This window comes from Cololabis saira, chromosome 11 (assembly GCF_033807715.1).
Source record: "Cololabis saira isolate AMF1-May2022 chromosome 11, fColSai1.1, whole genome shotgun sequence".
Lineage (NCBI taxonomy): Eukaryota > Metazoa > Chordata > Actinopteri > Beloniformes > Belonidae > Cololabis > Cololabis saira.
The window spans coordinates 8,219,222-8,245,385 of NC_084597.1; the positions used below are offsets into that span (position 1 = coordinate 8,219,222).

General features: G+C 38.3%; 1 protein-coding gene across 3 annotated transcripts in view; it reads right to left on the bottom strand.

Annotated features, from left to right (window-relative positions):
* Positions 1-814: 814 nt before the first annotated feature.
* Positions 815-26,164, bottom strand: part of LOC133454534 (zinc finger and BTB domain-containing protein 7C) — a 35,918-nt gene continuing 10,568 nt past the window's right edge. The window contains exons 1-4 of one of the 3 annotated variants that reach the window (XM_061733257.1): positions 15,701-16,074; positions 6,064-6,820; positions 3,434-4,098; positions 815-1,748 (exon numbers count right to left, since the gene is read on the bottom strand). In XM_061733257.1, coding sequence (XP_061589241.1) covers positions 1,127-1,748; positions 3,434-4,098; positions 6,064-6,801 — 2,025 coding nt within the window. In that variant the 5' untranslated portion in view covers positions 6,802-6,820; positions 15,701-16,074 and the 3' untranslated portion in view covers positions 815-1,126. Of the gene's footprint in view, positions 1,749-3,433; positions 4,099-6,063; positions 6,821-13,367; positions 13,405-15,700; positions 16,075-26,164 lie in introns of those variants that run through there. The other 2 variants (XM_061733259.1, XM_061733258.1) reach the window with 2 other exon arrangements.

Consider the following 26,164-nt stretch of genomic DNA (forward strand, 5'->3'; position numbering starts at 1 on the left):
AGAACAAGGCAGTGAAGGATAATAACACCTTATTACATATCCTGATTTATTATTCAAGTTGGTGCCCTTTGTTTAATAAGTGGTCAGCCGATGATCTGAAAGACTTTCATAACATCTTTAATTTCATTTCATTCAAAAGTTTTCAAACCAAATTTGACTTCAGTTGTCTCCTGCACGTCTGCATTTAGGTATTTCTGCAATCTGCATAAAGTACATGTGCAATCATTACAGTTACTTTTGTAAAAACAAATGTACATTTTCATTGCATATTTTAAGTCTTTTCATTTCAGGGACATTATACTGGATTATGCGGGTTTATATATATATATATATATATATATATATATATATATATATATATATATATATATATATATATATATATATATGTATGTATATATATATGTGTATATATATATATATATATATATGTATATATACACACGTGGACAAAATTGTTGGTACCCCTCAGTTAAAGAAGGAAAAACCCACAACTCTCACTGAAATCGCTTGAAACTTACAAAAGTAACAATATATAAAAAATTATTGAAAATTACATAATCTAAATCAGCCATTACTTTTGAATTGGCTTAAAAGGTTGTGCAACAAAATATTAAGTTATGGGTACCATCATTTTTGTCCAGCCCTATTTCATTAGTTTGTTTTTTTTAATAATTATGTTAATCAACAATTCAAAAGTAATGGCTGATTTTGATTATTTAATTTTCAATAAATTTGTATTTATTGTTACTTTTGTAAGTTTCAAGTGATTTCAGTGAGAGTTGTGGGTTTTTCCTTCTTTAACTGAGGGGTACCAACAATTTTTTCCACGTGTGTAAATCTTTGTAAGTGTGTATAGACATAACACAACTGATAGCATCAATCAATTCCAGTCTTCTTCATTAGTTTTGCCATTTTTTTGTTTCTTATATGGTTTGAAATAATCTGTAAACATTCACAGGACTCATAATATTGAATCGCCTAATTGGACTGTATTTTTACCGCCGCCTCAGCGGGCTTCACAAGGTTCATTGATGCCACAAAAAAGGTGCTTTAGCTTCGTGGAGCAGGTCAGACACAGATTAAAGGATGTTTTTTTTAAATATTTTCATCTACAGACCAGAGTTCATTTGGCAGGCTCGGGGATGGGTGGAGCACGCTCCAGTCTCATGGTCCAAGGGTCAGAGGCTGCAGTATAAAATGGAGAGTGGCTAAGCACTTCTTCTCCAGCGAGAGCGAAGGCAAACACTCCTCTCTGTCTCCTTGCTCCCGCCTTCTCCTCCTCTGCGACATGCTTGGCCTCTGCTGGCCGGTCCTCCCTGCTCTGCCTGCCAGGAACATCCACGCTCTTGAAGCCCAGACCCCTGCCGCCAAGGCCGAACAACTCCCCAAGTCCGTGACCCTTGACCGCCTGGTATGTCGGGCTCAAGCCGTTCTCCTCCAGAGGGTTGGCTGCGACCGAAGGAGGGCACAGGAAGTTGCTGGCAGGTGCGGAACGCCAGGTAGCTGGTTTTCGTCCTCGCCGGGGGCGGGAGATGCGGCAGCTCTGCCTCTTGATGTGTCGATGTAGGTGGTCGGAGCGTGTGAAACTTTTGTAGCAGTGCTCGCACTGGTAAGGGCGGACGCCGGTGTGGATGCGTAGGTGGTTCTTCAGGTCGTAGTTGTGGACAAACTTGGAATTGCAGTGAAGGCAGATGTAGGGACGCTCGCCCGTATGCTTCCGCATGTGGATCTTAAGCTTGTCTTGCCTGAAAAAAGGAAAACAACATTTATATAGCCACATGTTTTCATGAAATGTATTGTATGTAGGTTAATGCATACAATCTTTTCTTTTCCCCCACTCCATAAGACTTTTAAATAAACAGAACCCATTCCCTGTCTACTAGGGATGGGCGGTATGGACTAAGAAATGTATCACGATAATTTCTGGCATTTATCCCGATAACGATAAAAATGACGATAGAAAAAATACCAATTCAACTCCACTTTTAACTATAAATCTATCACCACATTCAGTCTTTGGAGCCAAATCACTGCTCTAAAAGATACTAAATACTACTAAACTACAGCAATTAAATTGAATTGATAAAAAACAATTAAATGAGTTACACCTTTCCTTCCTTCCTTCCTTCCTTCCTTCCTTCCTTCCTTCCTTCCTTCCTTCCTTCCTTCCTTCCTTCCTTCCTTCCTTCCTTCCTTCCTTCCTTCCTTCCTTCCTTCCTTCCTTCCTTCCTTCCTTCCTTCCTTCCTTCCTTCCTTTCTGGCTCATTTCCTTCCTTCCTTCCTTCCTTCCTTCCTTCCTTCCTTCCTTCCTTCCTTCCTTCCTTCCTTCCTTTCTTGCTCATTTCTTCCTTTCTTGCTCATTTCTTCCTTCCTTTCTTTCTTTCTTTCTTTCTTTCTTTCTTTCTTTCTTTCTTTCTTTCTTTCTTTCTTTCTTTCTTTCTTTCTTTCTTTCTTTCTTTCTTTCTTTCTTTCTTTCTCTCTCTTTCTTTCTTTCTTTCTTTCTTTCTTGCTCATTTCCTTCCTTCCTCTTTCTTTCTTTCTTTCTTTCTTTCTTTCTTTCTTTCTTTCTTTCTTTCTTTCTTTCTTTCTTTCTTTCTTTCTTTCTTTCTTTCTTTCTTTCTTTCTTTCTTTCTTTCTTTCTTTCTTTCTTTCTTTCTTTCTTTCTTTCTTTCTTTCTTTCTTCACGTATGTTGCTCTGCTTTCCGATTTAACGCAAAACCATAAATCATCTTTACACAAAAACATCATCAACAGGAATTTATCGTTTTTACCGCGAGATGACAAATTCTTACCGTCGGGAATTTTTTTGACGGTTTATCGTGAACGGTAAAATATCACCCATTCCTACTGTCTACCCTCGACAATGTACAATCTACAGTACTGCACCAAGCTCTTTAATCTCTGTATATCCTTATGCACTTTTGAGTATGCAGCGTTTTAATTTTTAGCCTAGTGTCCTTATCTTTTAGTGTTTAGAGCTTTTAGTGTTTTATGTATTTTTTATTGCTTGCTTTGAGCCAGTGGCAACGAAATTTTGTTCCACTTGTATTTTGACTTTTGGAATGACAATAAAGTGAACCTTGATACCTTAATACCTTTATGGTCACTGTGTAATTGCTAAGGCGTTTAAATGGACAAGAACCTGGTTTTAAAGACGATGTGGTAGTGTTGTCTGTTAAACCTCTGCCCTAAATTACAGCAAAGTAAGAGGATGTAGCTGAGTGAGATACAACTAATGCACATAGACCACTGGAGGGGGCTTTCCACTTTCAGCCCTCGTATTTAGATAAGGTGAACATAGATTAACCACAGTCAAAAGAGGCTGGGGTAGTTTTCCATGAACCCTTTCGTTTTACATAAGTCGGTGCTTCATAGGCAAAAATGCACGATAGATCTTCACCCAATCTCTGTGGTTTTTCTCTTCACATACCTCGTGAATCGCACTTCACAGATAGTGCACATGTAGGGTTTCTCTCCTGTGTGTGTCCTCATGTGTCTCGGGAGTTTCCCAGCTCCTTGGATGACTTTGTTGCAAATGGGACATTGCTGCGACGCTTTGGGCTTCATCTTCCTCTCCTCTTCCAGCTGCCAGGGAGGGAAAAGTGTACCCAGGTGGGAAGCGGAGCTCAGGAGGCTCAGATACGATCGGAAATCTGCCTCGTCCTTAATCGGACCTAGTGGATAATTTTCCGATGGCACCGGCCCAGCGTTTATGGTGCTTCCCAAGCCCGAGCTGACGAACTCTTTCAGGAAGTCGCCTTGGAGGAGATTGGGTGGGACTTCCTCCTTCATCTCTTCCTTTATGATCTCTCTCTTCACGGCTAAGTCAAGGGGCCTCGAGGGCTCGAGCGGCGCAGAGGCAGGGAATGCGTGAGGGAGCCTGGCTTGCTGCGACGCTCCTGCATGTGCATGTGTTGCGTTCAGGAGCTGCTGAGGGAAGACCGGGAACTCAGCGGCCCACATGGAGGGGTAGAAGCCGGGGATAAGAGGGGAGAAGTTGGTCCTCCTGTCCAGTGTTGACATGCGGGGATACAGCCCTTCCTGGAGGAGAGAGTCAATGGAGAAATCCTTCAGAGCCCTACTCTCCACACCCTCCTGCAACAAAAGACACTATGATCAGTCTTAAAAGCCTTTTTATTTTTTCTTTATTTCATTCAAAAAAACAAAACAATTTAATACAAACACAAATACAAATGTTCCTAACTTTTGAATGAAAAGGGAGTAGAAAGAAGAAGAATCTTATCTGATCTGCCCCTTTCACAAATAACATAAATTAAAAATAATAATAATAAAAAAAAAATTAAGTGAATAAAAACAACTAAAATAAAATTAAAATAACATTAAATAAAATTACCACCGCCTACGGGTATGTCAATCAAACTCAACATTTTTTGTTATATTTCCTTAACATACAGGTTTTAATTGTTCTTTTGAATGTAATGTTTGATTTGGATTCTTTGTTTTCTTTGTTCAGATTGTTCCATAAATTGATTCCTTTCACAGAAACACAACGTTCCATCAATTTTGTCCTGCATCTTGGTTTTATCAGAGACGTTCTATAAACGAGACAGCCCCCTACGGTTCGGTTTCCTGTATCTGTGTCACGTGACTGCCACGCCCCTTTAGGAGACTAACAGCAGGTCCTGAGTCTATTGAGTCCTATTGGAAAAGTGAACGTGAGCACAGATTATTACCAATTCCTTCGCCCCATAGTAACCTAAGTAAATATGGGACCCATTTTTCAAAAGCCACAAACCTTCTGAACATTCTGACACCAAAATGGCAATTTTCAGACCGACAGATTAGGAGAAAATGAACTTTGTTTGAGACCTGTCTCTGTCTGAGCAACACACTCTCGCGAGATTTGGCTCTCATCGTTTTCCCATCGGATAAAAGGAAGTTTAAAACTAAAATAAAACTTGCTTCTTTGCTTAATAATACTGTTATTTTTATTATTTAAGTATTTTTGGAAGAAAGTTGTACTGTATTTAGTGTTGTATGTTCCAAAACGATGTGGGGAGAGGGGCGACCACGCCCACTTAGGAGACTGGAAGTGAGGTCAGAGGGGCGGTGTATACCATTCCATACCATTGCCAGTAACGGCAATGCGCTATCTTGTGTATAGAGGATCTTTGGTTTTATAAAAATCTCTGTTCCTTTTAAGTCATACTTGCTTTCTCTTTTTTCAAATCTTTTCTGAATGTTGATTGGTAAAGTTTTTTTATGAGCTTTAAACATAATTTGCAGAATACTATGGTCTACTAGTTCATGAAATTTCAACAAATTTAACTGAAGGAATAATGGATTTGTTGGATCTCTATATCGTTTTCTACTAATTATCCTTATGGCTCTTTTTTGCAGAATGAAAATTGACTGAATAAATGTTTTACAGGAATTTCCCCAAACTTCAACACAGTAGGTCAGATATGGAACAATCAGAGTGTTATATAAAATGTAAAAAAAATTTCACGTGAATTGCCGATTTGAGAATGAAGTACCGTATTGTCCCGAATATAAGACGACCCCGATTATAAGACGACCCCCACTTTTTCAAGACTCAAGTTTGAAGAAAGACTTTTTGAACACCAAATTAAATTTTTATACAGAAAATAATTACAGTACATCTGAAAAAAATGATTATAACAATATGTTCGAGAGAAAAAGCATGTTATTTTGACTATTTGAAATCATTATCTTGAAATTTGCATCATAACTTCTCCTCAGCTGCCGGTTCACCTGCCGATCTTCCACCCACTTTTCTCCAGATTGTCGCTACGTTTCTTCACTTTCTGTTATCTCTTCTCTTATTTTCTTCTCTTTTCTTTCTTATACTATTTTTTTTATTTTTCTTCTTCGTGACAGGAGTTCGCTTTGGCCTTGGGAGTTAAGTTCAGCATTCGCTTTAAAGATATCTGGCGCCATCTAGCGTTGTGAATGGGTATAACGTCTAGACCCCGAATGTAAGACGACCCCCACTTTTTCAGTCTTATTTAAATGCAAAAAACACCGTCTTATATTCGGGCCAATACGGTATGTTATCAAATATTTAGTGAAATATACCTCTTTCCCTCTAATGGAGTCTGGGAATTGCCGCTGGGATCTCTCTCTGTGCTGGTCGCACTGCTGTCGGTACGTGGAGGTGCTGGGAGGCGACGAGTCTCCAGCACCCAGAGGTGTCTGCTCCCCCCTGCTCTCCAACGACTGCAGCGACCGCTCACTGACATTGTCCTCTTCCTCCTGCTCATCCTTCCTTGACCCCACATCCTCCTCTTCATCCTCCTCTTCTTCTTCCTCCTCCTCGTCTTCCTCATCCTCCTCTTCATCCTCTTCTCCTTCCTCCTCTCTCCTTCTCCCTCCACCACCACCAACGCCACTGCCGCCACCTCCATCCCCGCTATCCATGATCTCCAAGCAAACATTGATGATACAGGGGATCTCCAGCATCCGAGCTGCATTCAGGATCTCCTTGACGTTGGACGCGGTGACCGTCAGGGTGGAGGTGTAGGCGAACTCCAGGATGGCCGTGAGACACTCCGGAGCCACAAAGTCTATCTCGTACACGGTGGTGGCGTGGTGAAGGTCCCTGCCGTCGGTGGTGGCCACCGTGAAGAGCTTCTTGAAGTACTGACTGCAGGCGGCCAGGATGGAGCGGTGGGTGCGGTACTCCTGGTCACGAACGATGAGGACGACGTCACAGAGCAGCCCGGCGCGGCGCTGCTCGTTGAGACTGCAGAGGACATCGCTGCTGTGGTTGGGGAAGGGGATCCCAATCAGGTCTTCCACTCTGTGATTCACCATTTTCTTTTCTCCGTCTCTGCTGGTGGTGGAGATAGAAAATAGTTAAATTTAGGTATTTGCTGCAACTTTAATAATAATAATAATAATAATAATAAATATCAAATTTTTCGCCAGGCCTGACTTGCATGCAAAATTTGGTGACTTTTTGGGCACGTTTAGGGGGGCAAAAAGGCCCTCCTTTCGTCAGAAGAAATAAAGAAAGAAAGAAAGAAAAAAAATTCCTACAGATACAATTGGGCCTTCTCACTGAAGGTGCTCGGGCCCTAATAATAATAATAATAATAATAAATAATATATATATATATATATATATATATATATATATATATATATATATATATATATATATATATACATACACACCGTATTTTCTGGACTATAAGCCGCACCTGCATACAAGCTGCATCCACTCTATTTTTTTTTTTAATTATAAAAAAAAGATATACAAGCCGCATCTGTTCTATTTAAAAAAAAAAAAAAAAGATATGCAAGCCGCAGATATTTATGTTGTTAGATTAGATATTTATTACATGTACAGAAGGATTTTGAACTGTAAATGATGTACATGTTTGTACCTAAATAGATCCTTTCCTAACAGTGTCTTTTAACACGGCAGCAACTTTGCTGATTAAAACGGGACAGAACCAAGAGAAAATAACCGGTATGTATTTATCTATTTATCTGTTTGAAATCTGCTTCTACCTACTTCTAAGATAAGATAAGATAAGATAAGATATCCTTTATTTTTCTCCCTCAGTGGGGACACTTATTTTTGTTGTCAGAGCAGTACACTTAGCACACACATGCAGGGGAGGGGTAAAAAGACTGAAAAGTCAGAAATAAAAAATACAAAAAAATACATATAAAATATGTATAATCACAGAATATGTAACAGTATATACAGTTGGTTGAAAGAAAAAAACGGTGCAGAAAAAGCAGGTGGAGTGTTGTGAGGTAGACTGGCAGATTGGCAGATATTGCACATCTTATATTATTGCACATTTGCACAATCTATCTGCTAAAGAAAAAGTAGCGTATTCTTCTTTGCATTTATTTAAATCCACAGAATAGCTGCACCTTTGTATAAGCCGCATGGTTGAAAACCTATGAAAAAAGTAGCGGCTTATAGTATAAATATATATATGTGTATAAATAAACCAAAATGAATAAGCCAGGCTTCGGGGAGGTTATTCTTCCTTGCTGTGCCCTAACCATTCAATCATGTCTTTTCATGAAAGATACATATTTGACAGTCTTTAATGGACCTACTTTAGTATTACAGGAATATTTACAACAATTCTGAAGGCATTATATCAGAAATATTGTGTCTGGATGTTGTTAAAGCACTTCCAAATTGGCAAATATTATTTTCAAGGAAGTGGATTAGCTAGTATCCATGAAACAAAATGATTTAAAAAAAAAAAAAGTTTGATCATCATAAACTAAGGTCGTCGGCCCAAAGGCAGAGATAAGCCACGAGAATCACACTACCATCTTAGTTCATTTGTGAACTTTTCTTGAGCTTTTAAAATAAATTTCATTAAAAAAATGGGATTGAAAGTTTGTTTAATAGGCCTTTGTCTATCTTTAAATGTCAGATTTGGGCATGTTTCTAAAGAATAAATCTTTTAAATAGTTCAGGAGTGTGACTGACACAGAAAGTATTTAACAGCGGTCCATTTGAGCTCCTGTTGGCATTCAGCTTTTATTCATAGGATTTTCATTATGAATAATAGTGGAGGACAAAAACGATTTATAATGACAAAGGTCTTGTCTCATCAACTTTCTATCAGTGGTTGGAGTAAGAGTTCAGTCTGAGGCAGGCATTTTCCTAGAAAGGGACGTGGAGTTGCTCCTCAGAAGATAACGAGGGCATAAAACAGAAAGTAATGAAGCAGGACCTGAAGCACTGATTTAAAGAGTGCGGCTGACACCTGCATGTCACTTTGAAACGTCTCTAATGACGAGCAGAAAGCAGCACATAGATGCAGAGCTTTCCAAAAAAGAGGTGTATCCTCTGCAGCCGTCCTTGTTTGTGTGCCGTCTGTGCAGTACATGCAACTAGTGGTAAATACAGCAAGTCTGGTTTTAAGCAAACATCATTTTGGGTAATATTTCTTCTTGAATTTGGCTTAAGGTTTTTCTCCCACTAGGGGAGTTTTTACTTGCCATTGTTTATTTTATATTTATGTAATAATTGATCAGGGGTCATGTTCTGGGTCTCTGGAAAGATCCTAGACCAGGGGTGTCAAATGTGCGGCCCGTGGTCCACATGCGGCCCGAGAGAGGTTTTCATGCGGCCCACGAGAAGTTTCCAACGCAAAAAACCCAAATGTTAATTCAATAAAAAGGAAGGCATAAATAATTGCCATGAATCGCAGCATATCCGATAATTTATTTCTTCTACAAATCCATTGTTATTCCACAAATAGAGCAGTTTTTGACATTTTTTTAGTTTTCTAGAATGCATTTGCCGATTTTATTTCTTTGTAGACGGTCGTTTATTTTTATGAACCGACTACTATTATATATTTTCGCAGGAAAAATATCACTGCTAAAAAAGATGATAGAAGATATTAATTCGGAGAATTTCAGTTTTGAATACTAGGATAGTGACAAAGTAAAACAGTTAAAGGAGAAGTGCTGACTTTTTCAGCACACTGGCGTAAATATCCGCGCCAATTTTTAAAAATAAATACACTTAATTGTACTGGAAAAATCTCTAAATCACAAAGAAACACTCTCGGATCTGCTTTTAATTAAATTTCCTATAAAAAGGCGAAATATAAAAAAAACATACATGTTTCTGTTTATCTTTGTAAAATGATATTAAAAGTATCTTACATAATTTGAAAAAAAACGAGAAATTTCAAGAAAAGATCCTGAAGAAATATATTTTATATATAGAAAGTGTAAACAAAGTGCATATTTCCTTTAAAACTAACTAAACTGATATTGGATTAGATAAAAATAGTAAAAAAAAAAAGAATTAGAGAAAACATTTCCCGCACCATTTTTGTTATTTTGAGCTTTGACACCCCTGTCCTAGACAGAGACCACTTCTGTTGTAATAGACGCTATAAAAATAAAATTCTATTGCATTCAATGTGTTAAAAAAATGTAGTGTGTGGCAAATATGTAGGTTAGGAAAACCCATCATCTTGATAAGACATTAAAAAAAAATCTCTTTTTTTGTTGTGAAAGTGCAGTTCAGCGCTCTATGAGGCATGCATGTATGTGCGTGAGTTATTGTGATAATGTCCATCCCTCTTGTCTCTTTCGTACAGATACGAACACGGAGCAAACTGATATGTTCTTCTGAACAAAACAGAGTGCTATTGGGATGTGGTGAGAAATGAAGAGAACAACAAAAGAGGTCAGATTGTACCCTAGATACTGTATCCTGTCAAAATGCTTACTTGCAGTCTGTCATCACTCACTTCACTTGCAGCTTACAAGCCTTTTTAGTCTCAATGCACAGAGAAACTTCCGCACACTCGGTTGTTTTCCTAACATTTCCACAGATTCCTGAGCTCCTACCTGTTGATTCACTGCGCCGTTGTTTACAGTTACAGTGTTTAAACTTCCATTGGCAGGGTGCTCATTCATTCACATCTATGAATAGAGCTTAAACTTAGTCATCCACACTTGGTGGTCACTTGAGGCATGTGTAGATAAATACTTTGAAGCGGCCCTGAACACCGCAGCTGCATTGTTGACTGGTTCGAAATGGCCCAGTGTTGAAACCACATACACACACATATAAAACACACACACACACACACACACACACACACACACACACACACACACACACACACACACACACACACACACACACACACACACACACACACACACACACACACACACACACACACACACGAAGCAGTGCTGCGTTTTCTTGTCTGTGTAAGGAGCACAATGCAGAATAAAAATTAAAAAAAAGACAAGAAAAATCCCTAAGTTCACCTGAAGGTATGAAACTTGGATACTAATCTTACATAAAGTGTATTTTTGTCGATCTTGTTGCTAGGTAACTGGCCGCATTCGTGCCATTGATAGAGTGTGGACATAATTAAAAGGTCTATGGAGAGGGTGGTGGTACGTGGGGGCAGAGACGAGCGCTCACGTCTCACTCCGAAGGGGTTAATGACAATATCACAGACAAACCAGACAAACTGAGCTCCTGATATCTCCAAAATGGTATCAATGACTCACTAAAGAAGTTACGATACTACTGTAAATTGTGCGCGGTAAACTTTGATAACTGCGCAAGCTATCTCTACTGATAACTACAACTAGGGTTGCCACCCGTCCCGTAAAATACGGAATTGTCCTTTATTTGAGAAAAAAATGTTGCGTCCCGTATTGAACTAATACGGGACACAATTTGTACCGTATTTTCATTAACTTTTACACCATATTCTAGTTGAATTATTGAAATAAATTAACTTTTACACCATATTCTAGTTGAATTATTGAAATAAATTAACTTTTACACCATATTCTAGTTGAATTATTGAAATAAATTAACGTTTACACCATATTTTAGTTGAATTATTGAAATAAATTAACTTTTACACCATATTCTAGTTGAATTATTGAAATAAGTTAACTTTTACACCATATTCTAGTTGAATTATTGAAATAAATTAACGTTTACACCCTATTCTAGCTGAATTATTGAAATAAATTAACTTTTACACCATATTCTAGTTGAATTATTGAAATAAATTAACTTTTACACCATATTCTAGTTGAATTATTGAAATAAATTAACTTTTACACCATATTCTAGTTGAATTATTGAAATAAGTTAACTTTTACACCATATTCTAGTTGAATTATTGAAATAAATTAACGTTTACACCATATTCTAGTTGAATTATTGAAATAAATTAACTTTTACACCATATTCTTCACCTGTAACTATATTCTACATCTTGGCTGATGTGGACATACGTAGCATAGGAGGCTATTTCAGCTGCTAGTATGGTTTTCTGTCTCTACAGTCATGCAAGTTCAATGCTATTAAAGCACTTTAAACTTTAAATCAAAGCATTTAGTTTTTTCATATAAAATAAACACATTTTTATTCAGTTTAGAAGTTTTGGGGCTTTTTTTTGGCTCCTGCGCTGCTGAAATCAGGGCGTCCCTTATTTCTATTTCTGAAAGGTGGCAACCCTATGATAACTACAACTAAAACAGTTCTGGTAAACGCTGAGAGACTCCTCGGGTAGAGAGCGAGTGAGAGATCGGATGGCCCTAAAAAGTTCCCTAACAGGTTGCTCAAACAGGAGAGGCGCCCCTCCCTGTAACAGCCTGCCAAGGCAAACAATAGTGCAGGGCTTGGAACAACACAGAGTGGATAAGAGGGAGAGAGCGAGACTGGGAGGGCTTGGCAAACCCACTGTCATTCGTTTACACTCGACCCATCCCACCCACTCCTGGAACGATGGGGGCACGTGCTGCTGTTGCTGTTTGCTCGCCTCGGTGCCCCTGCGAGCACCACTCCCCTCCGTTCCCACTGTTTGCTCGCCACCAGCTAGCGCTAGCTCTTAGTGGCCGGCCCCTAATTACAGTGTGGAGAGGATCTAAGAAGGATGTGCCACATAGACAGGGAGGGGAGGAGGGCACAGCTTTCCCACCACAAGGTCCTGGAGCGACATTTCATCAGCCAAACAGTCTTAACCCTTTACATAGAAACACACCCCACCCACCCATCCACCCATCCACCCGTCCATCAGAGCAGCCAGGGTGGGGATACCTTGAGAAAAGGCCAGCATGTTGGTTAAATGACCAATTTAACCAACATGCTTCATTGTCCATCATCTCTTTAAATAAAATTTACTGGACAATGATCTAAATAAAAGACTCAAGAGATTCTCTTCTCTTTGACGCATGCTTCTCTGCTCATCATTTACATCTAGGGCTGTTCGATTTTGCCCAAAAATAAAATCTTGATTTTTTTTTTTCTCTCAAAATCCGATTTTCGATTACGATTATTTTGTGAATTGACAAAAGGCAAAGAAATGATTTCAAATATGCTGTTTTTTTTATTGAACATTTGCCCCATTGGGCTTTAAGTGCAAACTTTGCTCTTATTAAACCAAAAATGAATGAATAAAGTGCAAAACTCTGTAAAATAAGTTGAAAAAAGGTTTTAAAAAATATAATAAAATATAAAGTTTTATCTCGGAAAACAAAATCAGCAAATCAGCACTTGCAAACATACAGTAAGTTATATTTCCAATTAAATAAAACAAGACATTTTCTAATTAAACTAAACATCAATCATTAATATGTGTGCAGACAAGGTAAAAAAAAAAAAAAAAAAAGTGAAAAATCGATTTTACGAGTTTCACGTTTTAACATCGTTCTAATTACATAATCGCGATTACGATTTAAAATCGATTAATCGAACAGCCCTATTTACATCCACTACTTTCTTTCGACCTCTAGTAACGGACTTTCTTCCCCTGTCTTTTCCCTTCCTCCTGTATCAGCCACATCTACTGTCATGCCTCACTTAGTCAGCAACACTTTCATCTCAGCACTCCCACCTCAAAATTATGTGTCACCTCCATTCTGTGTCGTCTTTGTCCAAGAACTTCATCTGCTTTCCGAGCACTGACCACCACCACCACTTCCTTCTCTTAATCATTCTCCTCTTCCTCCTCACCAGGTCTTCTTCCTCTCCCAGTCCCTGTTGCAGCTGCATCATCATTATGTCCAGAGCAAGAGCGGCTAACTCATCCCCAGCCCTGACCGCTCAGGCCACAAATCAGAGGCTAATGTCCATCTCAACCCGCTTGTCACAGGCAGATGCTCATTTGGCCTGTAAAAGCTACAACAGCCAAAGCCCAGTTTATCCCTGTCAGACCCGAGCACACACCTGACCCTCATGCTAAATCAGCAGCAGCCAGAATTTACTAAATAACTGTCACAGGCGGCCAATTGCACAGCCAATATTGACATTGTCAAAATTTGCCCCCTTATTATGGGAAAGGCATTTGTTTGTGTTACTGTAAGAGCCGGTCCATTATCACCTGTAAACTGTGCACCTGTTACCCACGGATACTTTTTTTGACGTATTTTAAGTGTCGGTTTGTTTGGAAAGTTTTAGGGACATATGGAAAAATCTTTTTCCTGTTTTTTTTCTTGTGTATTGCCAATTACAGCGGGAGAGGAAGGTATGTGAATGTCAGTCATACGACAAAGACATGCCAGGGCCAAACTTAAGCATTTAACTACAAGTTTTTTTTGTGAAACTTTAGAATCTCTCAATGATTTGTTATTGAAACACAGCAGTGATAAAGGAAATTTAAATTTTTTTCAAAAATGATGATAAATATAACTAATTTGACTTTTTGTAGTGAAGTCTGAGTTTAATTCAAAGTTTTTAAATTGTGAACTTTACCTCAAAAAGGGCACAACTAAGTTTGATATTATAATTTATAATTAACCTCAACATCAGCAGATGATTAACTGTTTGTCCCTTGAATTAATGCATTATTTCATTCATGGGAGAAATTTAAAATATAAACTGGATCTGATCCGAGGTCACTTTTAACACTTTTATCGCCTCTTGGCACCAAATACCATCTCTGGAGCGTTCGAGCCTACGGCTACACCTTATTATCTCTGTCACCCTAAAGGTAAACACAAGCTCATGATTGATTTATGAATATAAGTTCACTTCTCAAGAGAGTTAATCTATACTTTTCAATGTAGAATAAGGAACAGACGTATTTTATTCTACATCACTTAATGTTTTTTTTCTTTTCATTGATGTAAATTAGGACTCCCCTCCTGAAACAATATGAACTGAAGGTTGTAGCAGAAGGGAGGACAGGAGATTATAAAAGGAGAAGTGGGAATGCTAATACATATTAATGCTATAAAAACAATTTATATTCTTCTTGCATTCAAAAACCATCAGGCATTTAAAAATAGCTTGAATGTATAAACATTATCTTAAAAAGACGACACTAACACATTTCAAGTATATACCTTTTTACATGTTGATGGGCATTAAACTGGGAGTTAAACTATACTGCTTAGAAAAACAAAGCATTATTATGATCTTTGTTACTGTACATTTTCTTCCTGATTAGTAGCAGTTTAAATACTCTTATTCTGTATTCTTATGCTTTCTTTTCATAGTTACAAGAGAAAATGTAGACGCTACAAAGAACATGTGACAGAAAACAACAGCAGGTAAACAATTGAAGTAATAATATTTGTCGCTGCTTCTTGTGACCCAACGTAAGAATAAGATGACAGGTTGTAAACAATAATTTGCTGCTCAGGCTCAAATCCGTGACATGTTTTTGTTTTTTCCACACTCACAAACATACCCTTTAACTTCTTCAATTACCTGAGTATTTGTTTGGGGTTTTAACGAAGAATCCCGTATGAATAAGGAATCTGACGTATAATTACTACGGGGGGAAAAACATGCACTTAACTTCACTGAAACTACTACGTTTGACAATACTGAGATGTGCTGTCCATTTTAAAAACTCTCGTGCTATTATAAGACATTTTTGTGGCCAAATATTGACACTGAAGCGTGACTAATGACATAAGTTGTTGAGAGGCTTTATTGACCTGTTTGCACCTCGTCACGCCTTTATGGTGTAAAAGCTGAGAGCCGCGACACTCACATAAAATGTAAGTGAGGCAGCGGGGAAGCATAACACACAAGTTAGAGCTTGCTCACACACACATGCATGAAATGCAACACTTGGACAAATTATTAAAGACATGTACCCACTCTCACACACACACACACCCATGTGCACCGCTCAAAAAGTCTGGCATCCACATAAACGAACACATGTCTTGATGCGCTTCCCCCAGCATTCCTCAGCTTTCAGCAGCCGTCACCTACCTTTCCTTCAGCTTCTCGATTCGCCTCACGTGTCTTTGTATTTCCAGACTACTAAGAGGCTCGGCTGCTCCTCACTTGACCTCTCAGCATCGCTCTCTTTAATTGAAACACAGCTGCTGCTCTCTTCACCCGTCAGTCAGTCAGTCAAGCGCAGAATTCAGTCCATTCACAAGCTTCTCGCACCGGGCACTGATGCCCATTCACAAAAAAAAAAAAAAAAAAAAAAAAATGTACAAAGGACAAATGGAGAAAAAAAAAAAAAAAGTAACACCCGGGAAATAATATCCAAGAGAGAGAAAGGAAAGCAGCGGAGGAGAGCAGAGTGCGAGTCTCGGGTCTGTCTGTGTAGCGGAGTGGCTGGAGTTTAGAGCCAAAGCTTTTCTGTTGTGTGCGGCTCGTGTAGGACGAGCGTGAGGGAGTGAGAGGAAGGGAGGGAGAGCAGCAGCACTGCACTGTGGAGATGTCGCACCACTAGTTTTTATAGCAGGGTGGGTATCTGGAAGATAATAATACCCCATCCTCCTCCACAACACAAGTTTAAGCGCAGTGTGTAATAAGCCCATGGTGCAGACACCCTCTGATTTAGGTCAGACAAAATGAATTTTTAGTTGTGTTCGAGTGGATTTTGGTGGAAAGGGACCGGGGCAAAGAAACTCGAAGGGGTTGTTTGGGGAGACTGAGGGAGGGTAAAAAAGGAAAGGAGAAAGTGAGAGAGAGAAAAAGTTGGAGGACGTTTGGGTGCACCTCTTGTTGGTTAGCCTTGAACTGAGATCAGGGGCGAAAATGCCGTTTCATAATTGGGGGGGACAATAAACAGTACAATTTTAGAGAATAAATCCAGGGGGGGGCAAGGAATAAAAGTTTTAGCCTTCCTTTGACACAGCTTCTTGACATTTTCATCTCTTTATCTCGCAAACAGGCAGAAGACCTTTCTTAGAGCAATAAAAAACAATGGTATTAGGTGGAAGTTGGCAATAATACAGCACATCTGACATAATACACTGCAAAAACCCAAAATCTTAACAAGAATATTTGTTAAAACTAGTTAAAATGTCTAATTTTTAGTCAAAAAAATCTCATTACACTTAAAACAAGACTCATCACTGGAAAAAACAACCATTTTCACCTGTTTCAAGTAGATTTTCACTTAAAATAAGTAGAAAATCTGCCAGTGGAACAAGATTATTTTGCTTGTAATGAGAAGATAAATCTTGTCCCACTGGCAGATTTTTGTACTTATTTCAAGTGAAAATGTACTTGAAAAAGGTGAAAATTGTCAAATAACAAGTTATTTTTCTTGTGATGACTTGTTTTAAGTGTAATGAGATTTTACTGTTTATCATTATTTTTGGTTTCGGTTTTGGCCACAAATTTTCATTTTGGTGCATCACTAATAAATACTACTGCATTGTTCCAAAATTATTAATTCTGTCTCAAATTATTCTAGGGGGGGACAGCTTTACTAATGGGGGGGGACATGGCCCCCTGTCCCCCCCGGATTTTCGCCCCTGACTGAGATGCATATGGAGAAGCGCAGCTGCCACTTCTAGACAGATGCTTTCACTTTTACACCTGTTTTAAATGGTTTTCAAGTTAATAAAACCCGTGGGCATGTTGTCCTGCTGTCATAAGGTCGTGGGCTCGCTAAATAAAACTGCTGAAAAACATAATGAATCAGCCCACTGTGGCACCCAGGACCATATAAAATTGGCTGATTCAGTTGGTGGTGTGAATTTGAAAGGAAATATTACTTAAAAGCTAGACACAATGAAACCACGAAAAGCTGAAATACCACAAGCAAGAGCGCAGATGTACTTTCCTCTTTGTTAAACCGTTGTCTGAACCAAAGTTTCAAACACTAGCCTGAGAAGAGCAGAGCATTAGATTCTGGTTTTGAGTCAGAAAGCTGAAAAGCAGGGCAACAGTTGGTGATTGCACCACCAGGAAGGAGGACGTTTCTGCTGCAAGGTGGAGAAGTAGATCAGCCTGTATGGACTTCAACAGAGAAGAGAGGAATCCACAAATCTAGAGTTTTTGAGGATAAATTCAGACTCAAACTAGTTTGTTAATTTTATCCTGTCTTGAAGGACACGATAAAAATGCACTACAGAAGAAGCTAAAGGAGTGACAGAAAATAGAATAGGAACATGCATTTCCGTTGTTTAACATGACAAAGCACATTCACAGGATCTAACACGGCCACTGGGCTTTGCTTTATGTCATACTTTAAAACAATACACAACGCTCATTAGGAGCACAGGTAGAACTTCCAAAGTGATAGTGAAATCAATGAAACTAAAGTTTAACAATCACCAGAGGTGTCAAGTAACGAAGTACAAATACTTTGTTACCTTACTTAAGTACAAATTTTGGTTATCTATACTTCACTGGAGTAATTATTTTAATTGGCCCGACTTTTTACTTTTACTCCTTACATTTTCACGAAATTATCTGTACTTTTTACTCCTTACATTTAAAAACAGCCTCGTTACTCTATTTCATTTCGGCCTTTTAAAAAAAAAACTATCCAGTTAAATTGCTCCATCCGGATAGAGTGAATTTGGTTGTGGTTGGATGAGAAGTATAAACATAATACCATTCTGACACCCTATTGGTTTGTACGCGTCTGCTCTCTGAAACACATGTTAATGCTCAATAGTACACATATATGGTTCTTTAATATATTTGCATTATACTAAGATGCATTCATTTTCAATGGCTTTTGTCCTTAATGTCTTTTTTCCCCCTTACATTACTTTTACTTATAATATATTATTTTTTAAAAGCCTCCTGTGGACAAGTGTTGCAAATTAGCATGTATGCTAAAACACTCAAACAGTGCATTTGGTTTGTCCTATGTTATTGTGATGTCCATACCAAATAAAGAAATATAATAATAATAATAATAATAATAATATTATTATTATTATTAACTTTTATACTTTAAGTAGTTTTGAAACCAGTACTTTTATACTTTTACTGCAAGTAAAAAACTTGAGTTGATACTTCAACTTCTACAGGAGTATTTTTAAACTCTAGTATCTATACTTCTACCTGGGTAATGAATGTGAATACTTTTGACACCTCTGACAATCACACCTTAGAAACCTTTCGGGTAAAGGTGAAATACGCAACCTTCTGAAATATTTCTAGCCCGACATTTTTGCTGGGAAGACAGCCAGATTGGATCCACGGATAAGTAGACATCAGAGTGTAGGCCGGACTACGATGCCCAGTTCCCCTGAAGGAAGCATGGAGGAGAGCAGACCGCAGCCTGAGCCCGTTGTGGTTTACACTGTTTCGTAGAGGCGAGAGTGGAGGCCAACTCGCATTGGCATCTCGTATATATAAACAGGGTTACCCACTAACTGCTAGCAGGCCAGCTAGACAGCCAGAAAAACAGCGTTTTACCGTGGTATAGGATCAGTTATCTGTTCTAAACTTGTTGCCGCCACCATAGCAACGTACTAAGTGGTATCTGGAGGGCTGCCTGGCGTTAAACTGACTTCTGTGCTGCAAACGGTCATAACTAGCGAGGCTCGCTGGAGAACCTGTCATGACACGGCGCTGGCAAACACTGAGTAACGTAAACATAATTAGCAGTTGTGTTCAGCTTGTGATATGAATTTGAAGAGGCCTGAAATTACTCTTGTGATTTGTTGTTTTGCAGGAAATGATGATCTCCCGCATAGGGATGGGCGGTATGGACTAAAAAATGTATCACGATAATTTCTGGCATTTATCCCGATAACGATAAAAATTACGATACTTTTTTCTTTCTTTCTTTCTGGCTCATTTCTTTCTTTCTTTCTTTCTTTCTTTCTTTCTTTCTTTCTTTCTTTCTTTCTTTCTTTCTTTCTTTCTTCTTTCTTTCTTTCTTTCTTTCTTTCTTTCTTTCTTTCTTTCTTTCTTTCTTTCTTTCTTTCTTTCTTTCTTTCTTTTTAGGCTCATTTTTTTCTTTCTTTCTTTCAGGCTCATTTCTTTCTTTTTAGGCTCATTTCTTTCTTTTTTTCTTTTTAGGCTCATTTCTTTCTTTTTAGGCTCATTTCTTTCTTTTTAGGCTCATTTCTTTCTTTTTAGGCTCATTTCTTTCTTTTTTTCTTTTTAGGCTCATTTCTTTCTTTCTTTCTTTCTTTCTTTTTTTCTTTCTTTCTTTCTTTTTAGGCTCATTTCTTTCTTTCTTTTTTTCTTTCTTTCTTTCTTTCTTTCTTTTTAGGCTCATTTCTTTCTTTCTTTCTTTCTTTCTTTCTTTCTTTCTTTCTTTTTAGGCTCATTTCTTTCTTTCTTTCTTTCTTTCTTTCTTTCTTTCTTTCTTTCTTTCTTTTTAGGCTCATTTCTTTCTTTCTTTCTTTCTTTCTTTCTTTCTTTCTTTCTTTCTTTTTAGGCTCATTTCTTTCTTTCTTTCTTTCTTTCTTTCTTTCTTTCTTTCTTCTTTCTTTCTTTCTTTTTAGGCTCATTTCTTTCTTTCTTTCTTTCTTTCTTTCTTTCTTTCTTTCTTTTTAGGCTCATTTCTTTCTTTCTTTCTTTCTTTCTTTCTTTCTTTCTTTCTTTCTTTCTTTCTTTCTTTTTAGGCTCATTTCTTTCTTTCTTTCTTTCTTTCTTTCTTTCTTTCTTTCTTTCTTTTTAGGCTCATTTCTTTCTTTCTTTCTTTCTTTCTTTCTTTCTTTCTTTCTTTCTTTCTTTCTTTCTTTCTTTCTTTCTTTCTTTCTTTCTTTCTTTCTTTCTTTCTTTCTTTCTTTCTTTCTTTCTTTCTTTCTTTCTTTCTTTCTTTCTTTCTTTCTTTCTTTCTTTCTTTCTTTCTTTCTTTCTTTCTTTCTTTCTTTCTTTCTTTCTTTCTTTCTTTCTTTCTTTCTTTCTTTCTTTCTTCCTTCACGTACGTTGTGCGTGGATTTAACGCAAAACCATAAATCATCTTTACCACAAAAACATCATCAATGGGAATTTATCGTTTTTACCGCGAGATGACAAATTCTTATTGTGAGGAATTTTTTGGAGGGTTTATCGTGAACGGTAAAATATCGCCATTCCTACTCCCGCGTAGGCCTATGTTGAAAAAATGGATTTTCCGATTCTAAATCGATTGTCATATTAATTTCTAAAAGTCGATTCGTATGTCTAAAGATCAATTCTTTTTTTCATCATTACATTACAACTTTTGGTATTTTTTTGTTTATGCCCAAAAAAGGAATGTTTTGTTGGACACAAAAATAACTGGTGCCATGTTTTTGCCTTTAAATATGTTTAAAGGCATGAAAACATTAAAGTTTTCAGTTATAATTGCATAAATTGTCTATATTTCATTACTTTATATACTGTCTTGGGGTTACATTTGCATAAAATGCTAAAAACCAAATTCTCAAAATGGAAAACATTTAAACAGAATGTGGGAAAAATTAATTCTACCACACAATGTTTCTGAAAGCAGTTCTATCAGCATTCTGGGAGCTGATTGGTCCTTACAGCATCATTAGCTGCAATACTTGCTGTTAAATCTCAATATAATACTAGTATTAATATGTTGTATAACTACACAGTCATATCATTCATTCAACAGTTTTATTAACACTAACCCAAATCGATATCGGAATGGAATCAAATCAGATCGAATCAAAGCGTCATAATCGATTCTGAATCTTTAGAATCGGAATCAAATCGATTCTTGACATCTGAATCGATCCCCAGCCCTACTCCCGCGCTCGTTGAGGTTGCCGACTCAAAGTGTTGACGAGTTCTGCCGAGCTCAGAGCGTGGAGATACGAGGACTCAAGGGGCTGAGTAAGAGTCGTCATCTGTTTTGTCCGTCTGATTCAACTCCCAGCGTACCTGTTTACTGCCACCTGCTGCTCCCAGCGAGATACACCAGAACACCAGATTGCCACTTTGGAGGAGGGATGGGGTGTGAAGCAGTATTACATAAAGTCAAGAAGACTTTGATCGTGCCTCTGCTTGCTCACTGTGCAAACCAGAAATCAATTTTTCTAGCAGAACATTTATTAAACAAGGAATTCGACAAAAGGTTTGCTCTTTTGGGATTTTCATGTCACATGAACAAAGGACACACTTTGACTGTTCCTTTATAGGTAAGACCTAATTTTGTTACTGTGATTTTCAAGTATTTTTATTGTAAAACATCCAAGTGTGTGATTGAACTGCCTGACTGTCACGTTGAGTGATATTTGTTTGGCACGCAGCTTACCGTCACTTTGCAAATCTCCATGTTTGAACTTACTTAAGTGGTCTAATTCCACTCGACCAATTCAAATGTCGACCTCTGATGGTCCTTCTAGGCCCCGTTTACATGGAGCAAAAATGGTGGCGTTTTCATGTCGTTTTGGCCGTTCGTTTACACGAAAACGGAGCTCAAAGTCACCAAAAACGATCATTTCTGAAACTCCGGCCAAACTGGAGATTTTCAAAAACTCTGTTTTCACGTTTGCTTGTAAACGGAGGGAAACGGAGGAAAACGGAGATTTAGGCTTCAGAACGTCACATTATGCACCAGAAACGTCACCAGCGTCATGAGTGCGACCTGTGTTTACAATTAGTTTGGCCACCGTCAATATTTTCTTGTATTTTACCTGTTTTATATTCTAAAGTCACACTTAAAAGTAACTCCACTTCTCTGTCACTCCAAACGAAAGACTCTCGTTCCGTCTTGGAAGTAACTGCAGTCAAGGCTGATTTATGGTTCCGCGTTACACCAACGCAGAGCCTACGGCGTAGGGTACTCGGCGACGCGCACCGTACGTAGGCTACGCCGTCTCTTTAACACAGAACCATATTATTCAGGCTTCACACGTGTCATTTGTTGAGGTTTTTTCCCAGGATTCTGATTGGCTAGCATGACTTTATCTTCTCGTTACACTGCCCCTGCAGGTTTGGATGCTCATAGCACCTTAACAGCGTTTTTCATGTGGGTTCATGTAAACGAGGATATTTTTGAAAACGTAGAGGGGAAAATATCCGTTTTTGTATATACTACGTGTAAACGTGGCCTTAGAAGCCAATACTGAAGGAAAAGAATGTGGAGTTCCTCTAATGACCACTAGGGTTTGGCTCCAAAAGTCAGTCAGAATCAGAATAAGAAAAACTTTTTACAGCAGATATAAACATACAGCCTGGCACAAGAGACGTTTCTGGCCTTTTTAAGTAAAAAATAAGTTGAAATTATATAATAAAGGGTGTGTGTGTGTGTGTGTGTGTGTGTGTGTGTGTGTGTGTGTGTGTGTGTGTGTGTGTGTGTGTGTGTGTGTGTGTGACAGACAAGACAGTGGTCAAGGTTTAGCTTAACTTTAGCTACACATGCAAGTTGAGCTGATCTGAGCTCCGAATAAAGGTTTTACTGGACATAATCATTCATTTTTTTAAAGATAAATGCTAATTGCACCAAAAGATTGCTCTGACCAGCTTTGGATTAGCTTTGAAGGGTCTGGGGGCAGAGGTTGTTGCATGTGCAGCTGGACCTCCTGCAGGAGCCAGTAGCTCCCCCAGATCTCTTCCCAACAGCAACATCTGACATCAGGGTGGATGCACAGATTTCCCAAAATCTACGTAAGATTCTGATTCTGCACAGTGTTCCTCTTTTCTTTCAAAATATTTACATAAAGTGGAGTTTTATTAGCCAAAGAGTGATGCTCTGTGGGATTCTGCACTTGGATATTGGAAGGTGGGTCATTTGGTTAATTGTGATGTTTCGTGGATTGTGCTTGCTTGGTGCATCCTATAAATCCTCGACAGAACTGTAACTGTGGGAGATTATACTCTGATCAAGACCTTTTAATATTCATTGGGCTGTTGCTGAACAGTCTTTGCAGTGTAACGTGTATTGTCCTGTTGGAGGAGGCCACTTAAACCTGTGTGTTACTACACGTATCGACTCCAAATCCCATTTGATATGATGTGTCAGCAAAAGAGCTTGTCACTTTTAATTTGAAATTAAAACATTTACCCAAAAACAACATTTTTAGCTAGCTGCTTCACAAAAGAGCTGGATCGTGAGATCAGAGTGGAAAAAGCTGGCAATGCACTTTGCAATAAACTGCTAACCAGAGCTGGGTAGAGAAGCCAAAAAATTGTACTCAAGTAAAAGTACTGTTACTTCAGAATAATATGACTCAGGTAGAAGTAAAAAGTAGTCATCCAAATAATTACTTGAGTAAAAGTAAAAAAGTACTTGGTGAAAAAACTACTCAAGTACTGAGTAACTGTTGAGTAACGTCTGATTTTTTTTTTTTTTTAACACAACCATTCAAACAGACAAAAGTACAAAATAATCATTTTCAGGTAAATTAAATCGATAAAATAATAAAATAAATTAAAATTAATAAAAAAAATAAAAATAGCTTAAATTAAAATAATCTTAAAGTAAATTCAAGTACTTTAATAAATAATAAAATAAATAAAATAATAACAGAATACAAAAATAAATTAAGCACAAGTAGCACAAAACTTCAAGCCTTTGTACTTTTCTTTTTTAACCAGGCAGAACTAGAACAAACATGAACTCATAGAAACTCTGTGTGTGTTTGAGTCTGTGTAAATGTGACAAAACATGCAAAAACAAAAATTTTTCCCAAAGAATCACCCAGTGATGTCACGAGATTGACGCGTACGTGGATAAAAGGGATAAAAGAAAAGTAACAGCTCAACGTAGCCTAATGTAGCGGAGTAAGAGGAACAGTTTCTTCTTCACAAATCTACTCAAGTAAAAGTACAAAGTATAGTGACTCAAAACTACTCCTAAAAGTACAACATTTCCAAAACTTACTCAAGTAAATGTAATGGAGTAAATGTAACTCGTTACTACCCATCTAACCCATCCCCTGCTAACAAAGACTTAATGAATATTGGCCCAAACCTTTGCACGGTCTTACGAGAAAATCAATAATTTTCTTGTGATAAATTTTAAAATATCATCTTTCTTTTATAACAAAGTTATTGAAATGATCAACCGCAGGTCTCCTTGCACTGTTCCTGAACAGTTTTTGCAGTGTGGCTTGAATTATCTTGTCAGAGGAAGTGGCTCTTATCAAGGATGACTGTTGCCATGGGTTGCGCTGGCACTGAAAATCAACATTGAAGAGTTTTTGCTCATCCAGCAAAGGACTTCCACAGCAGCTAAAACAGCAGCTTAAAATTACACGCTGGTTGACTCTGCATGACAGGTTTGAATTAGTGCTGTGAAAACCAAAGTAACGCCTTTTTAAAAAGCCAATTATGGAGTTTTACTACTGAGGTGTTGTTTTTTTTTTTGTAATTTTTTTTTTTAATGCACAATACAAATCAGCATGATGAAATAACAATAATGTTTGAATCAGTGGCTTTAGTTTTCACCAGAGTGCATACGGCTGATAATATTAAAAGCAAACCAAGGACAGAATTAACACCAAAGCTGTGGCAGCGGCTGCAGACACGGACATTTTTCCTGGCAAATATGTGACTGGTAACTGCCACTGCCACTACTTCAGCCAACTACTGCTGTAATGTGCAGCACAATAGGTACTGCAAGGTCACAAACTGCAAAATTCTAACCTCCACCAAACAACAATCCCCTTTTCTACAGTGAGTTAGGGATTGTAACTTTCCATCACCTGTGTCTTTATCTTCATCTCCACCTCTGAGACAGTTAAAAACATTTAGATGTCAGTTGTTCTTGAACTTGGGCCCATTTGGAGACTTAATAGCTAATTATGAGTAATTTATCCACCTCTGTCTGGGCACATTCCTCAGATGCATCCAGTTTCCTGCAAACAGTCTAACACCAACTACCTAAAAGGCAGAGAAGCATGGGCCGGTTGGAATTATGTGAACATTTTTCTGCAGATTATTCATTTTTTTTAAATGAATTCAAGGAGGAAGGAAGTCCAAGGAAGTCCTCACTTTTCCAGGATAAAAGGCAGCACAATCCGCCCGACTTGTGCCCTCTAGCCTGGTGTGTTTGTGAGGCCAGGTGTGGCTCGGTGTGGAGCAGAAGAGGGAGGTACCTCACCCCCCCCGCACAGACGCTCCGGGGATATGGCATCGCTTCAGCACCCCCTGCCTCCACAAGGCCAAGGACAAAGACCCATTCTCAGATGAAACGTTGCTTAAACACCGAGGAGGAAAGCAAACCTGCGTTGTGCTCTGCTCGGTCACATGGATACACACCCACATGTCATTGCGTTGAGGTCATTAGGACTCACCTAGGCTAGGAGCATGCCATTGAGATGAGTGAAGTTTTTTGGGTGTTTCCTTTCTGCTGACCTGGCTGTTTTTGCTTCAACTTTCTCCTGTTCTGTCCTCTTTACAAACGCTGCAAACACCCTAATCAGTGTTGGAAGCGTTGCCAGAAGGGAGGTAAAGTACACAAGCTGCATGTTGAGAACTGCGAGTACTAAGACAGACAGAGCTACAGTGTTATACAGGTGGCTGTAATGAGTCGTATGACTCCACTGATGAGGAGAACTTTCTCAGAGACTAAACTAA